General features: G+C 40.7%; 2 protein-coding genes across 2 annotated transcripts in view; both read right to left on the bottom strand.

Annotated features, from left to right (window-relative positions):
- Positions 1–17,189, bottom strand: part of LOC145435525 (uncharacterized) — a 349,573-nt gene that overhangs the window by 142,003 nt on the left and 190,381 nt on the right. The gene's annotated exons all lie outside the window — the stretch shown is intronic.
- Positions 5,897–8,593, bottom strand: LOC145447691 (uncharacterized). Its single transcript, XM_080325947.1, has one exon. The coding sequence runs from the start codon at positions 8,391–8,393 to the stop codon at positions 6,372–6,374; it is 2,022 nt and encodes a 673-aa protein (XP_080182073.1). The 5' UTR covers positions 8,394–8,593; the 3' UTR covers positions 5,897–6,371.

The following is a 17,189-nucleotide window of genomic DNA, read 5'->3' as shown; positions in this document are numbered from 1 at the left end:
CACTGATGATGCGACCGGGACACCATAATAAGAGATTAGGAATCACGCGATGATATTTTGAAGAAAAACAGATGCGAAAGCTTTGTTTTTGATGGCTACAGGGTGTCAACCGAAGATTCGACCCATCAAAGCGCTCTGGTACGACGTCTCAAACTGCTGAATTAAATAATCGAAATCTTTGCCCAACTGAAAGGAACATCTTTATCTCAAATTATACAAACAGACACAGATTTGTGGTGGCTTTATCAAAACAACTGGAGTTGAATGGTTTCAAAGATCGTTTGTGCCCTAGTGATGCAGATACAACAATCGTTCTGCTTTTGATTCGGTAGGTGGGACACCTACTCCGACGATACTGATGTCCTTTGCTTGCTAGTGCATCATGCTATGCACCGCGACTGTCCTGATATCTTCTTGACAAACATTACAAAAAGAAAAAACTGCTAGTAAAGACAGTGCTACCGAGTTAGAGATATTACTGCGAAGTTATATGTCATTGTTTTGGAGTACTTGTTATTCGCTCATGCATTTACGGGCTGCGATACAACTTTCGCAGTTCCTATATATTGGGCAAGGATCTGTATTTAGGAAGTTGAAACCAAGCAGTTTGCGAAATGTTGCCGATGTTTTCTACGAAGACGACGTGTCTCCGAATCAAGCTGACAGGGCTTCGATACGGTTCTTCGAATTTTTAAACTCGTCTACGTATACTTTATTACCGCAAATCAGGAAACAGAGGTACGAGGAAATGGTCATCTCTAATCGTTCTCACGTAGATCCAGCTCTCCTTCCACCATCACCACGAGCTGCCTATCACCACGGCTTCAGAGTATATCACCAGCTGAAAGTTTAGAGAACTTTGAGCAACTCAGATTTGAACCCCTTGACATGGGGTTGGCAAACGAAAGATGACATGTCTTCTCCAGTTATGGTGGATGTAGCTGCTGCACCAGAACATGTCTTGAAAATCATTCGACGTAGCTGCAGGGATCATGTAACAGACGCTGCTCTTGTCGGGAAGTGGGCTTAACATGCACATCGTCAATCGTCATGCAAGGAATGTTGCGGAATGATATGCACAAATACTACAGTATTGTTTTGCTGTCCGATTGTTAGTTTGCTTTGCTGATATGAATATTCCAATTTATGGTGTGGCATTCAGTTACGAAGGTAGGCCTATCGTATTTTAGCTTATAATTGTATTATAATGTTGGGCAATAGATATAGCCTATAGTGTTTTACCTAGGGTTACAATATTTTGGAAATCTGAAAAGAGGACACTTTATCAAAACCAGAGGTAAATTCTGAAAAATAGGTAAATTTTTCACACTTCGTGGTCGGTTGACTAAAAAAAAAATAAAGGTCGATTTTCCGGCCCAGCTCCCGAAATTGCCGCCGGAGCATTACTACAGTGCTGTGTATCTCAGTCGAATTTGGCTCTATACTTAACCAAAATTCTCAAAATAGAGGACATTTGGGCGTCCTCCGAGGACACTTTCAAAAAAGCGAAAAAATAGCAGAAATCCTATTAAAAGAGGACGTATGGTAACCCTAGTTTTACCCCCTGGCACGTTTTTGTCATAACTTTTTTTTCCAACGTAAAAGAAATGACAAAACCCATCATTGAAAAGCTGATAAAATTATCTTTTCAACAGTATAATACGTCTTTATAATAATTTTTTCTAGGTTGACCAAAAATTCTACCCGACTATAACCCAGTGTTGGGATGACTCGAGTCATGACTTGACTCGAGTCACTTTTTTCGTATGACTTGACTTAACTCGAGTCACCTTGCTAAAATGACTTGACTTGACTTGACTCGGCGTATCAGAAATGTGGATTGACTCGTGACTCGGAGAAAAATTCACGAGTCAATTTCAAGTCATGCAGTAATCGGTGTCGATAAAAATCACTGTATCCTGCATATGGTCGGAATGTTCGCGAAACGCTGGTGTAACCCGTGGGAAGCAATCATCAATGATCGTGCGTTTTACTGAGCCTCCATTGTTCTCTCACAAATAAATTGACCGCAAACGAAGTGATCGAAGCTTACAGCTTACGTTGTCGTAAACCATAGCAAAATAATTTAACGTCAAAATGTCTATTTCTGTTCTTACCTTAACCAAACCTCTTGTTTTATTGAAATTGAATTCGAATATAGTTTATATAGTTCTCAACCCTTGGCGTGGGCTCGAATTGTATCATATCAATTTATAAGCGGGTAATGTATTGCATCTTATCAATTCGTTTCTCTATTCTCTACTCTGCTGGGAACTATAAACTGAGGCTATGCAATTACTTACGTAGTTTAACAGTTCTGCATATACAATATACGTGAGCGATAGGCTACAACACCTTCTTACGTGTATATTTAACTATAGATTCGTTCATCGGTTCAGAATCAATGACCACTCAATCTGTATTTCAGACCGATAGCAAAATAAAATGACGTAATCATGCCCCATGATTTGAAAAGGCAACTTGACTTGAATTGTGACTTGACTCGTGACTTGACGTGACTTGACTCGAGTCACCGCCAAAAATCGGGTGACTTGACTTGACTCGAGTCACCTTCGAAAATCGATTGACTTGACTTGACTCGAGTCAAAATGTGCAATGACTCGAAATGACTCGTGACTCGAAGTTAGTGACTTGATCCCAACACTGCTATAACCAAGCCACTACGTTTCGAATCACAAGTAAATTTGAAATTTGTATAGTTTTGACTCGAGTCAAGTCGAGTCATTTTCAATTCACAACCGAGTCAAGTCCGAGTCCAAGTCAGGGATCAACGGGTCGAGTCCGAGTCATAGTGTTTACTGTTCGGTTTCGTGTTGAAATCAAGTTCAAATTACTACTGCCACGCTGACACGCGGTCTCTGTGCACAGAAAATCTAAGCTTCGCACAAAAAGGCCGAAGTGATGAACTTTTTTTAGTCGTTACGCTCTGTTGTCCAAGGGACCACGCAGTGAGTTGGTGAGTGCGCGCAGACTCGTGAACATTAGAGAATAATTAGATTAAAGACGTGCAGTCTCTGGGCTTATTCTTCAATTATCTGTCCTCATATACGAGACTTCGATAAGTCATACAGAGTTTGTCGATTTCAAAGCTATACTTCAAATGGGAGTTTAAAATGAATGACTGAAAGGAACTCAACCAAGTAGTTTCAAGATGTAGATTAGGTCGAGAGATCAAATACCATTAGCAGTTATTATATCGGAGGTGGCTTATTTTGAAATAGCAGGGTACAAAAATGTGCGATATTGAAAAATATGTTCATTGTTCAGTTACTGCGATATAGGGGCTATTATAAGTCTATTTATACTGAAATTTCGCTCACAAAAGTCATGCAAACATCTCTCAAAACTATTTTCTACTTTGCAACGTGGAAAGTGCAAAAAGTAATTAGTTTTTTGCCTAAAATACTGGGAATTAGAAGGGGAATGTAGTGGTAGCTCTATGGCGCCACTAGGGTGTGACGACATCGCAGGTGCATGCTTCGGTGCTTGGTCGTCACTGAAGACTGAATACATGAGAACTACACGTCTCGTATATTAGACAGACCGTCAGTCACGTTTCTACAGGGAAGTAGTCTAAAACGTAACCAATGCAGCGCAAGTAGGCCGAAACCACTTTATGTACTCGTAAAAAGTACTCCATTACTGACAACGAGGGTTTATATGTTACAGAGTGCGTTGCGTATACGGCGTTACCTTGTTTCGTGTGAAATTTGTGTATTTCTATTTAATTACTGCTCGGTGCATTCATTATCGGTCGCGTTTTCTTTCTCTATATATTCAATTAACGCGAAACAATAACTTCATATTATTAATTTAGTCGCGTTATTTTGAAGTTCTGTACCCCAAATGACTTGTTTAAATATATTCACTTGCTAGACAAGTTTTTATTGATTACTTTGCTGTAAAGAAGGTGGACGATTTGCGGTCAAGCATTGTTATAAATCCTACGTTTACTCTGCCATTGCCAAATTTGCGTCATTATATTCAATCATTTTAGTAAATAGCTGTGTTCGATTTATACCTGCGTTACCGACCGTCAAGATTAGACAGGCTTCTGCGCCTATAATCGCCACGCGATCATTTCGCGTGCCGCGCAGAAACATTACATAGGGTTACCATATTTTGTAATCGAGAAAGGAGGTCACTTTTTCAAATCATAAAAGTTTGTCTACCGAAATTGAAAACAGCTGATTTTGAAATATTTACTGGAAATCTTGTTGTTTTGACTAAAAAAATTCATTTTTCAGATTTGACTCACCCGCATTTACCGGCGTTGACTAAAATATCTCTTTTTTTCAGATTTGACTCCCACGCAACCAGTCGTCTATATTAGGCCAAAATTTCACGACAAATTGTCAAAAATGAGGACATTTGGGCGACGGGCGGACATTGCTTCAAAAGAGAGGACAAATCCACTTAAATGACCGCATGGTAACGCTAGTTTATATACGACACTATGTTCTACAGATTTCATATATTCGGTAATTATTTACCCTATTGTTGGAGTAGCATTACTGATCGTGCAACAATAGAATATCAAAATATATATATATTGGTCAGTTTAACTGCTAAAATCCAGCGGTAGCATGAAACTTCTAATGCGGTGGCGAGATAGCGTAGTGCAGGGGTGGGCAACATACGGCCCGCGGGCCGGATCCGGCCCGCGAAGGGATTTTGTCCGGCCCGCGGACAGTTTTCCGTCTTATATGATAATGTGGCCCGCGGCTAGTCTGCCGAGATTCCCCTCTATACTTGCTTACTACGTCAAATCTTAGTGACTGTTATTATATACATACATGCATGTGCAGTGCATTGTGCAGTGTGCACTGCGCAGCGTGAGATAGTGGAGCTTACGCTCAAGTTCGTCGAAGCGGGAAGACATGCATTATAGGAATTTACGATGTACTCAACCCTAATATCGTTTGTGGTAGTCATGTTGTTTGTCGACTACAATGGTAATTTACACCAGGCCGATATTTCATATTTTTGATTCCGTAGTCGCCGACATGTGGCACGGCACACTTCTAGGCTTTTGTAAGACACCGCTTATGCCAGGGGTTGCCAACTCAAAATTGGTCGCGATGCACTTTTCAAATGTCGTAGAAGTCTCGGTCCGCGTGAATTCAATATCGAGATAAAATAGGCCACACAGTTGAGCAACGACCCTATCTCGTCACCTACTCAGCCCTAATGAATTGATATCTTGGTAAATTTGGGGTACCGGGATTATCGAACGCCTTGAAATCTTAATTAGGGATTGCACCGTGTGTTGATTGATCAGAGAGAAGCAGACATGGCGGCGCCTGTATGACAATGCTGTTCTCAAATCCAAATTGTCTTCGTCATCATCGGCGAGAAATGGCTTTGAAGTGACATTGCTATCGTTAAAATACATTTATTAAATACGATTTACACCTTGTCTATGTGGATAAATGGGAGAATAATGTATCGATTGAGCAATCCGGCCCGCCAAGTATATCCGGCCCGGCGACTGGAGAAGTTGCCCGCCCCTGGCGTAGTGGTATATTCCACAGCTACAACACCAATGGGTTGTGGGTTCGAGTCCGACCGAGGTCGACTCCGTAGAATTCCTACCTATGTGCTGGAGGTTTATCTAGGCCCCTCCTGGCAATCTCATCCGCATAAGCGGTGTCTTACGAAAAGCCTAGAAGTCGGCAGATACGGATCGAAAATAAGGAATAACGGCCTGGTGTGAATGACCATAGTTGTCGACAGACACCATGAATCCCACTAACAACAACAGCTTCTAATCCGGTTAGCGCACTCTCAAATAGGCCTAGGCCTACAATTCTCAAAGACGCGCGATGCTCATTCTCAAATACAATAAACAGCAACACGCACTCTCGTGTTCATTCTTCGTATCGATTCCAGATGGCCAATAGAAATAAAATGTGGAAATAGGCGAATCTTCGGCTTACTATCATTATAAGCATTGTAAAAGTATAGTGGCGCTTAACTTATAAAGGAATGGTGCGCCACAGTTTATAATCACCTACTGTTACAAAATACTTCGTGAGTTTATCTAGCTTGAACATTACTGATCATAATTATAGGAATCTACGACATGAAATCACAAACTCGGCGATTGGGGTTAATCCTAGCTCAGACAAAACTAACAGTTTATACGACGTGAATCCATTACGATTGTGGCAGTATTCTATGCGCAAGGAATGTTGAAACTCATATCCTGAACAGTTGAGAAGAAAATGGTCGACAGTTTCAGAGACAGTGCAGTGATGACAGAACAGGTTATTTGAGCATCCAATTCTAAATAAATGAGGGTTTAGCATACAGGATACAGTGACTATTACACATCTTATTCATCAGTTTTACATTTCGTGCAGAATCCAGCCGGCGATTTGCGCGTGGCGTAGCATCGGCACGTCCTTAATCGTGGACACCTCCCACGCAGATATCTCTTGCAGTTGCAGTACACCTTCCCTTCGTTTTCTGCTCATGCTACCCACGGCTATGGTTTTGTATCCGACCATCAAAAACGCAGAATCCAAACCACAGCAACACACCACGTTGTCCGCGAACGTGAGATAAGACTCGTTCAAAATCGACCACGAATTCGCTTTGAAGGAATACACTTGAACATCTGTCCGACTTCCAGAGCTGAATTCAAAGTGATCTTGACCTCGCACTAAAAACACAGAGGTACCTACCGCAGCGCAAGTAGCGTGCGACCTACCGTACTGCATGGGCGGTATTTGTCGCGACACTTCATAAGGCTTCGCCGGATCGTAAAGCTTGGTGAATTTACCGTCATCTCCCCCGCCTAAAAACAGCATTCCTTCTTCAGTAGAACACACCCCCGTACCTTCCGGAATATCGAAGCTGTGAGACGCCATACGCCATTTGCAATGAGACAAGTCAAAGGTTGAGTGTTTTCCGAGTTCGTGAAACACGTATATCACACCGGAATGGATGAGGGCTATTTTAACAACTGCTACAATCGGGCTTGACTGCTTGGTTTCAATAGCCCCGTTGGGTCTTATCTTGTAGAGCTTTGGAAATTTTAAGATGTACCCTTCCCCGTTTCCGCCTAGCAAAGTACCGGTAACTAGCTTTTTACTAGGTGGAGAAGATTGCCAACCGACCGGGTAATGACAATGCAAATGGCCTGTTGTATTATCGAATAGCAGGCACGAATTTACGCGCGTTTTTCTCTGTGTATGTAAAAACATCTCGTCTGTTATCAGCTCTTTATGCTGCTGCGATCGTTGTATCAGAGGATGCGGGCGTATGTAATCTTGTAAGAAGTTAACTGACATATTCCTAAGGTCTAACAACGGAAACAGGTCGTCGAAATCCGCTTCACGCGACTTGTCGCCTTTCATCCAGTTGATTATAGCTTTCCATCGTACGGTTTCGCAAAAGAAACTGGCTTCTTTAGACGCCAAAATGGTGGCGAAGTCTTCCTTTTTAAGAATAACAAGCTGATCGTTCTCAAAGATTCTGTTCAGGTACGACTTCATATATTTCAAGACGACAGTTAGAAAATCGGCGTGTCTCTGGTCGGAGTTGTAGTCTTGCGTCCAGTTGTAAGCCAAAAAACAATTGATGGGGTCGAGATACCGCCAGATGTTAGCGCGGTGTTCAAAGAATACGTTAGTTACTATGAATTTCGTGGCTTCTCTGTTCTTGCTGACGAGAGGATGGGGGAAAATATGCACTAAAGTCGACTCGAGATTAAACTGTTTGATTTCTTCCAAAAAGCGTATCAAATCCCCATTACGTTTGGCGATATCATACTCAATCCAATTGACTACGCCTCTCCACAAGACCTCAGTAGGATGCGACAAAACTGACCTCAATAATTCAATGGCGACTTCAATATCAGAGGCCTTGAATTCGTCCGTCTCTATGAATTCCGCGTAATGTCTGATAACAAACTTGAGAGCATCTTCTACCGTACTGGGCGAGTCGTAAACCGTGGCCAAGCTCAAAACGTACAGAGTTTTATTCAAAGACAGGTTCTCTTTCAAGAAATCGAAACATATCTCATCAATTTCTTTCATTATTAAAATGCGGCTGGCGCGTAGAATGCCTTCTACCGTATTGAAATCGATCGTTATTTCACCGGTGTATAGATATTCCAAGCATTTTTTGAATGCAGCAGCATTAATGACGGCTGATACTTCGACAAATCCTTGTTTGAATTCGGTCGTGTCGCGGGCGAGGATAGATTTGAAATAGTCAGACGAAGCCATTAACACGGCGCGATGCGCTCGGAAGACTTGACCGCAGAATCTCACTTCGAAGTCGCATGTGTTGGGATTTGCTCTGATGATGTCCAACGCGGTGACTAGATGCAGTCCTCTTTCGCGTTTTCTCCAGAAATTCATTTTGCTACTCTTTGCGCGATGGCTACGGTAGCTTGCCGAGTCTCTGAGAACTGCGCAGGCAGAGTCCGGCGACCGGAAAATTCTCAGCCTTTCCAGATTATATTTGAATCAGAACTACTGCATTCACAAAAACCTGGGAATTGAATTTGATTCCGGATTAGAAAGAAGTTCAGCAAAAATCAAGCTAAGCTCATATCAAATCACAGTTCAGATATCTCGATAACTAGATAATTTTAGTTGTGTAATTTGACTATAATTGGAGCGAAATGTCGGTAATCTAATTTGAAAAATATTCCTATGCCCCAATCTTAATTATAATCTAATTTCCGGATTTTCTATAAATGCTACGGGAGAACTGCGTAGTGCGAAACGTGCCAAACTTGCCGTGCAGATATTTGCAATTGTCAAGCTCGTGAGAATGCGGAACTATGATTCGATATGGAGTGAACTTTATTCAATGTCGAAGTTGGCGCGAAATCGATAATTCTAACTGTAATCTAATCTATAATTATGATTTTATTCTAATTTAGAAAAAAAACTGTGTGGTTATAGTCAGAGGTGGTCAAAGTAGTCAAGAAAGCTACTCAAGTAGAGGTAGAAGTAGCGACGAAAAAATCTACTCAAGTACAAGTAGAAGTACTCTTTCCATAAGCCACCTAAAACTACTTGAAGTAGAAGTAGAATTGACCGACTTTAAAGTACTCAAGTAAGTAAGTAGTTTTGAAAACAGTCTTAATTCGTTCGCATGGACTGCCAAAAGCTGAAAATTGAGCTATGCGGAAGGTGCAGAGAGCTTGATTCGTAATTATGCAACCCAGGAAGTATCAATTTTCGACAGAATCAGCATTCTTTCGCATCATGGGATGCAAATTATAGTAGTGATATGAAAATGCGATACTAACTCTTTGTTTACAAGAAGACCCCGTTTTAGAGAATATCGTGGCATGGCGCCCTAGCCCATATTTTAAGGCCACTAGTTTAAGCGAAGAGCAATACCGATAACTTGTATTGGATACGGTTTCAACACTTTTCGCGATTAGTATACGTTGATGACAAATATTGTGGATTGTAAAATTTATATATAGTGTATCTTTATTTTCCGAGAATAGAGGCATTACTATACACTTTCTTTTATGCTTCAACATGTATGTTCTGCAGACAAAAGAACTGAAAGTATTTAGATCCCAAAGTATAATACTTCAAGTATCATACTCGGAATTGAAAGTGAAATACGAATACCACTTCTAAAATTTGGACAATATATTTCATGCCTTTTGTACATAAAGCTTCAAAGGTGACCAAAGGTGTAACGTTCCAAAAAGCTGGATTTTTCTATAAGCAATCCGGTACATAAGTTAAATTCACTGATACTATCGTGCAAACATATTTGTCACTCCATAACTACTGTGCGCGAAGCGCAACAAAATTTCTGGGCTTTACTTGACTTTTATGAATATTAAATGTTGGTACTCCGCGAAAACAGCCCAGAAATTGTTCAGGCTCTCTTTCGTATTGGGGGATTAAACTACTTCTACTTGACAAACTGAAAATAGCGAAAAGTAAGTAAGTAGATCACAAAATATTACGAAGTAGAAGTAGAAGTAGAGAAAATCAGATCTACTTGAGTAAGTACCAGAAGTAGAGGAAAACTACTTGAGTACTTTCAAAAAGTAGAAGTACTTCGTTACTGACCACCTCTGGTTATAGTTGTGTTTCTTGATATAATTTGGAACAGCTGAACATTTTCTAGTTGTCCAAGTCTGCACAGTGCACGTAAGCACGAGAATAGTGTGAAGCATGTGCAGTTGTGCACACTCCACATTGCACTGTAGGGTTGTTAAAAAAATCCTCATCATATCAACTTTGGCTCAATTCCAACACCTAGAAGCGAAGGTATTGCGGTAGACAAATTTGGATTTGAATAAAATAGTATTTACGGTGACTAACTCCATAATTATTTAGTATAAAATCATGGAATTAGACATTTTTCTACTGTAATAACTTCACTTCTAGTGGTTGGAATTGAGCCAAATTTGGTATGCATCATCTCTACAGACAGCCTAACAATTTTATGTGGTCGACTGAAAATTTTGATATTTTATTTTATAATTTTTTAATGATAAATTCAAAACTTTCTACTGCAAGAATCTCGCTTCTACTGGTTGGAATTGAGCCAAAGTTGGTGTGCAGCGTTTTTTTAACCAACCTAACAATTTTATCGAGTAGCCAGTGAAATTTGAAGGAAAAGTGTTTTTGTACAGCCCTACTGCACAGCTTGCCTCGTTTCATACCATACCCTTCTCCTGTGACATGTTCAGGAAAACCAGCAATTAGATTAGAATTACAGTTGAAGCGTAGAAACATTTAACGAATTATTTTATAATTAAATGACCGCCATTTAGTTATAATTATAGTATAATTACAGAGAGTCTTTATTTTCATCCAACCAAAATACATAACAAACGGCAGTGATGGTGGTACAGAAAATATGCATGCACACTGCACAGTATTCGGTATTAGATAGGAATGATCGATGAGACGGTGAAGGTCATCTAGTCTGATCACACCAGCATCAAACAGGTACACTTGACTCTGAACAGTATCGCTGTAAAAAATGTTTAGTTAAAAAGGGAAAATAGAATAAAAATTAAACGATGGTAGCAAATGATCAATGAAGCAATGTCTGGGCGAGGCAGGGCAACAGTGTTAGTAGTATAACGACAGGAGATGATCAAGTAGGTCTTTTTTGAATCTATTATAAGGCAATTCACGGATATGTGGTGGTAATGCATTCCATATGATAATTAGACAATTAGAATTATCAAGTCTGTGGTGCTTGCCTTGGTTACAGTATGCGAATACGTTTCAATAAGGACGAATTGTGTAATTTTTCACTTTGGGTATTTGCAATCAGCGGTAGAGATATAGTGAACCATACAGGCAACGTGAACCTTGATAATTCAGAGGTAGGTCTACGCGTTCGCAAACGAAGCTAGTTACGTCCCACACTACGAATTTTTCGGCGGAATAAAATAATTTTCCGACATTGTTAACATTTGTGATCAAGACTCCTTAAATTTCAACTTTTTATCAGCCGCTGCGTTGCAGTGACATCGAGAAATGCATTCAATGTCAATTATGATAAACCTAATAGCGCCAAAAATCAATTGCGGCTCAGGGATTTTGCTGGTGATACCACGGTATCACAAAGCACGGTTGAATGGATCGGCGAACGACGTCAATCCTGATATACTGATGGGTGAAAATAAGCATATCTTACAGGCCCTACGGCCTACATCTATCATAATTTCTACCAAGAAGCTGTTATAATATCACGGCAGGCATTTCCAGTCAGAAACTGTCATTAGCGACATCTTACGAATGCTACTAAGAGTATACACTACGTGACTACTCTACTGCGGTAATATCTTATACTTTCACGGTCATAGAAAGGAATACCAAAAGCGATTTGTGTTTGGAATAGGATTGTGACTGCACTAGACGATATATTATATTCATGTTCACAGCGAACCTTGTATAATAGTTTGTGTTCACACTATAAGTATCGAACCGTTTACGACAGTGGTTCTCAAACTTTTTTAGACACGCCCCACTTTATGATAGTGAAAAATGCCGCGCCCCTTATCGTCTCACAAAATGCAACCAGAATGCTAGTAATCCCAACGCATAGTTTCATGGAATGGAAGGTTATGAATGTTGAGAGACCTCTCAATTATGTAGTTATAACTATACACAGAGTAATAGTTATGAGGTGGAGGTAAATCATGAGTTGCATACTTGGTCAAAAATAATCATGTGCAATGATAGCACTTAGCATATAATTATTTTAGCAATTTTGTTGTCCATAATATGTTCTATTTCTAGACTTGAGCTTGGCTGAAACGTACCTGACCATCAGCTAAATCAAAATCAAATGGCGCGGGCCGCACGTTATTCAAATTCCGAACTTATTCATGGGACAAACATTTTTTCTCTACCGGTAGCTGGTGTTCGGCAAGAGAATAATTCAATTGATCATTTTTAGGTTGCCAGAAAATGCGCATCTTAAGTGTGGCGTTCCACAAAATGCGTCCTAATTGAGTATACTCGGAATGGCTACTTCGGCATTGAAGCATCTTCGATATAAATCCTTTTTTCTTAGATTCAAACATTTATACATGATGGTATACGACATGACCTTATATAATAAAATATCTTTTTTCTCCATACGTAGCGTCTTTCTACGCAGTCTGCACAGAGGCTCGGCAGACAGATGATAAAAGCATCACCTAACACTTACAAGCATTCACCATAGTTACTCCGAATTCAGAGACATCTTCTGATCGGCGCTATGTCCGCTATCAGTCACAATCCAGCATCGACGTGTGGATGGTACGACGCAATTATGACGTGTAAAAGCGTAATATATTTAGGATTAATGCCGTTGTTGAAACTTGGAACTGTCGGCACAAATTATACTATTTCCGAATTCAATAAACAACAAATAGATTCGGATGAAGCAAAGATTTTGTGTTTTTCTGATATGGGATACTGCCGGGAATTCAGTTACGGACTGCGGAAGCCAAACAATTCAGTAACCGCGGCCAATTCAACAAATTTCCATAGTAGATTGTCGGTGTAGTCAGCTGTGATCATAGTATACGCAACCACGCGAAGCTCCGTAACGTTGAGTGCACAGTATGAACTATTAGCCCCCCTACAAATCTTCCACTTATTCATTGTGACTCAACATGTAGCCTACTCTGAACTTCGCGATGGATCTGTAGCATCACGTCCCGCTCAAATGGTCCAGGTCCTGCTATCTGCAGCTCTGGCTACAACTAATCATCTATCATCACTGAACTGTTCGTAAATTCTGCATCATTCATTACACGTGCTGTATATAGCTCATGCAAGAGAAAACTGAAGCCGGCTGCTCTGAATTAGATAAGTGGGAATTTGTGGGCGGAACTGAACTGTTAACCTCGTAATAGGAACTCCTTAGCTGAGCGATATGGTTGGATACGATTCCAAATTGTGTAGTGTAGTTTTACAATATGTCGATCGCGACACAAAATGGCCATGTCCAGTATACGTTTTCTAAATCCCCGAATTCCTGAAATATGTCGATACCGACCGGCATTTCTGACGCACACATATGCATGACTGCATGTGTACGCTGTAAAGGCAAATTACTCAATTCTCGTGTTACATTATATTAACTACCCTACGGAAGTTAGCCCTGCACCTCTGCAAAGTAAGGTAAGAATTCTTCGGCCTAGTTACGTTGAATTCTCCATATAACAATGGGTTTATATTATATCACGAAGCAGAACAGTCTATTTGATGTTTGATCGATCTACTACATAACATTCCACATCTAACTACGAACGACTGCATGATCACAATACCGAAATATTCTCGATATCTTCACTGATTTAGCAGAAATTCATCCGAATAATCACCGATTTTTATCATGAAAACTGGCCCTGCAGTTATGATCTGTACAGTAGAGCGTATACCGCATATTGTACATGATATTGCCCACACAAAGTTCCGGTATAGCGCCCTTGATCTTACTCGAGTCCTTGAAACTGTAGTCTGGTACGTCACTATTCCGTGGAATGTGAAACCCCCAATGTCTGTTCGAAGTGCACTATTGCTTGCAGCAGTCAAGAGCAGCGGGCCATACAATATCCATCGAGCGTAGCGAAAATGCGTTGTATTCGGTCTTGCACATCTATAAAAATAATAGTATTATCGGTGGTTCTATTCAGTCAGTCAGCCATTTATTGATATTCGTACCCATTCAAAAACACCACAAGATTGTGATGTAATGAGAAGAGAAAGGAAATTGTCGAACCGACTGGTATAGTAGTCTTGTAACCAGACACTGAACTTATTTTACCCGCTCAAGAGCTACAATGTATACAATGCGACCCATAAGACACAATGAGATGTAATTAACAGGTATAGGAGGATGCCAAAGCGACAAGCACGGACTCTGAAGGTTGGCGAGATAACGCAGCGGTATAATCCACAGCTGCAACACCAATGGGTTGCTGGATCGAGTCCGACCGAGGTCGACTCCAGAATTCCCACCTAAGTGTTGGAGATTTATCTAGGCTCCTCCTTGCCATCTGATCCGCGCAAGCGGTGTCTGAAATAAGCCTATAGAAGTGGGCCGTGCTACGAGTCGGCAGATACGGAATCAAAATAAAGACAATCGGCCTGGCTTAGATGGCCATTGTTAGTCGACAAACACCATGAATAACACAAACAAACAACAAACGGTCTCTCAATCTCACACCCACCTTGGCCATTACATGTAATGTCAGATGTAACAGCGTCCGATAGTGATAGGCTCTAGGCTGTAGACCAGTGGTTCTCAACCTTTTTCACCTCGCGGACCGGTAAAATTTTAAAATATGTCTGGCGGACCGGTGAACTTTGAAAATTGAAATGAAGCCAGAATGTAAAGTATATGCAACCGTTTTTTTGCAATTATATGGTGCTAGAGAGTGTCATTTAGAGGGTTTTGATCGTAATTAATTATCTTCATGATGGCATCCATGCGATTTAATGGTAGTCAGTCTGCAGAGTCGAGGTAAAGTTGCCTTATCCAGATGAACGGTTGAACGTGCTACCGCTGAGAGTCGTTTACATACTTTTGCGCCAAAGGCCGTGGGTTTAACCGGCCACGCCAACTCGAACCAAGCACCTTATCGTGCTACCTTGCTCATTGCCCACTGCAACCAGACGCATAGGCTACTCTGGCAACCACGAATACAATGCATGCCGCAAGAAAACACCTTGCAGCAAACTATACCGGCCATCCGCAAATTCGAGCCGTAAAAGCACTTCGTTAGCCCACCCCAAAAACTCTGGTCTTGGGCCCCACAGGGCGATAAGGCAAACTTCCGGGGCTTCGCCCCCAGACCGCACAGTTGGGTGGATTTTTTCACCTGTACTTGTGAGCACATTCATTCTACTCAGTGTAAGCAGAGAGTTTATGCGGCTAAATCGCGCCAATAGCGAAAATTATCGATAATTCATGTCTGAATCGTTTTTTTTTGCTGCCGAAATTTTGGCACACTATTCGGAGTCCCATGTTAGCTTAAACTTCATTATGCGTTGGTTCGTCGTGGCACGGTAATGTCTGACGCCGGAATGCCTATTTCTATAAACCATGCGTATTTCTCGAAGAAGGGCACCTAATATAAGCAAGACGTTTAGTGAAACTAAATCGCGCAAAGCGCGAAAAGAAATTGAAAAATGTTGGAAAAAGTTTCAGAAAAATACGCTATGATTTATGTTCATCTGAAAAATAATTTTGGGCTTTTTTCAAGCTCGGTCCCTCTCCAATTGGGCGGTTTGGGGTGCCCCAGTTACGGTCCTGCACAAAATGAATGAATCGAAAACGAATGATCGCGCAAACTGCGCAGTTTAGCGATGAGTCAGCTCGTATCTGTTCTGTACTTGTCGCTCACATGTCGTCAAATGACAGGTCTTGAACTTTAAGTCAAATCGAACATGTTTCTGGTCCTAATGTTACCTCACGAAGTTCTGAATTATTTTAAATTTGATGTTTTATTTATTTTATCAATGGACAAGCCTTCAACATTGCAACTTGAAATTAAGGTATAAAATTGTAATATACCTGGCGGACCGGCAGGAATGTCGTCACGGACCGGCACCGGTCCGCGGACCGGCGGTTGAGAACCACTGCTGTAGACCTATTTCGTGTTTAGACGCTCTCCCATGCTCTTTCCATTCGCTTTTTATTCGTACTTCACCTGGCTAAAGCCACCCGCCACAGATTCTCAGGTGTGCCGCGAACGATATTGGAGTTTTGGAAAATAACTATAAATATTTTGAAAAAGGCCTGAAGACTATAGTATACGCGACTTACAGACGCTTCAACTTCTTCAACAGCTGATAAATAAGCACAAGTGAAAATGAAATAGTTATGGCATCCTATTAAATCAAGCAATTTTTCCATAGAAGAGCAGGTAAATGCTTTACGAAAATTTAAAGCTATTTCTTCAAAATAAATTAGGTGATTTTTAGTTGTCTGCTAGCAAATCCTATTCCATAATCGATGCAAAAGCAATCAATATTGTGTTAAAATTTGCATCTTCATGGCTAGGTGGACATATGGTTATTAAAGCTGTAAAGGAGAGACACTGCTTGGAATTGATGACAAAATGCGGATTATTGTTGTTCATTATGCTTGTTAGGCGATCACAACGCAAACCGTTTTGTTCGCCATATCCAAAAATCCTTTTAATATCTAGGGTTTTACTATGTACATTACAAAATCCGGGTGAGTTAGTGGACAATTCAACCTCCTGTATATTGTATATGTTCTGTTGATGTAATAAAAAAACCATCGATCTTTCTTAAAGCATCTTTTCTTGGCCCACGTGTATCGCGAGAGTTTTATAACTTTTCTAGTGTGCCACAAGCCGAAAAAGTTTGCGAACCACTATGCTATATATAGAAAGGGATTCCCGGTGAACTTTTACAGCGCTTGGACACTTCGAGGCGTGCTTCCACCGAGACCCGAACCTTGTTCTCTCCTGCGGGCGGAGGATTTTTGTTCCGTTCTACGTTCATCGTCTAGAACAGCAAACATATACGACGGAATTCCAATCAGAATCCAATATATTCAAGTTTATACAGCAGAAGTCACTACCGCCATTTAAAGTCATTAAAGTCTTATTTTTTTCTATGCATCAGAAAGTCGTGAAATCAATTTTATCGCAAAAACCGCATCCCTATGAGGTATATTAA

This window comes from Botryllus schlosseri, chromosome 1 (genome assembly GCF_051294905.1).
Source record: "Botryllus schlosseri isolate E-star chromosome 1, Bs_hap1, whole genome shotgun sequence".
Classification (NCBI taxonomy): domain Eukaryota; kingdom Metazoa; phylum Chordata; class Ascidiacea; order Stolidobranchia; family Styelidae; genus Botryllus; species Botryllus schlosseri.
The sequence above is the reverse complement of the archived record's forward strand: the minus strand, read 5'-3'. Positions and strand labels throughout refer to the sequence as shown.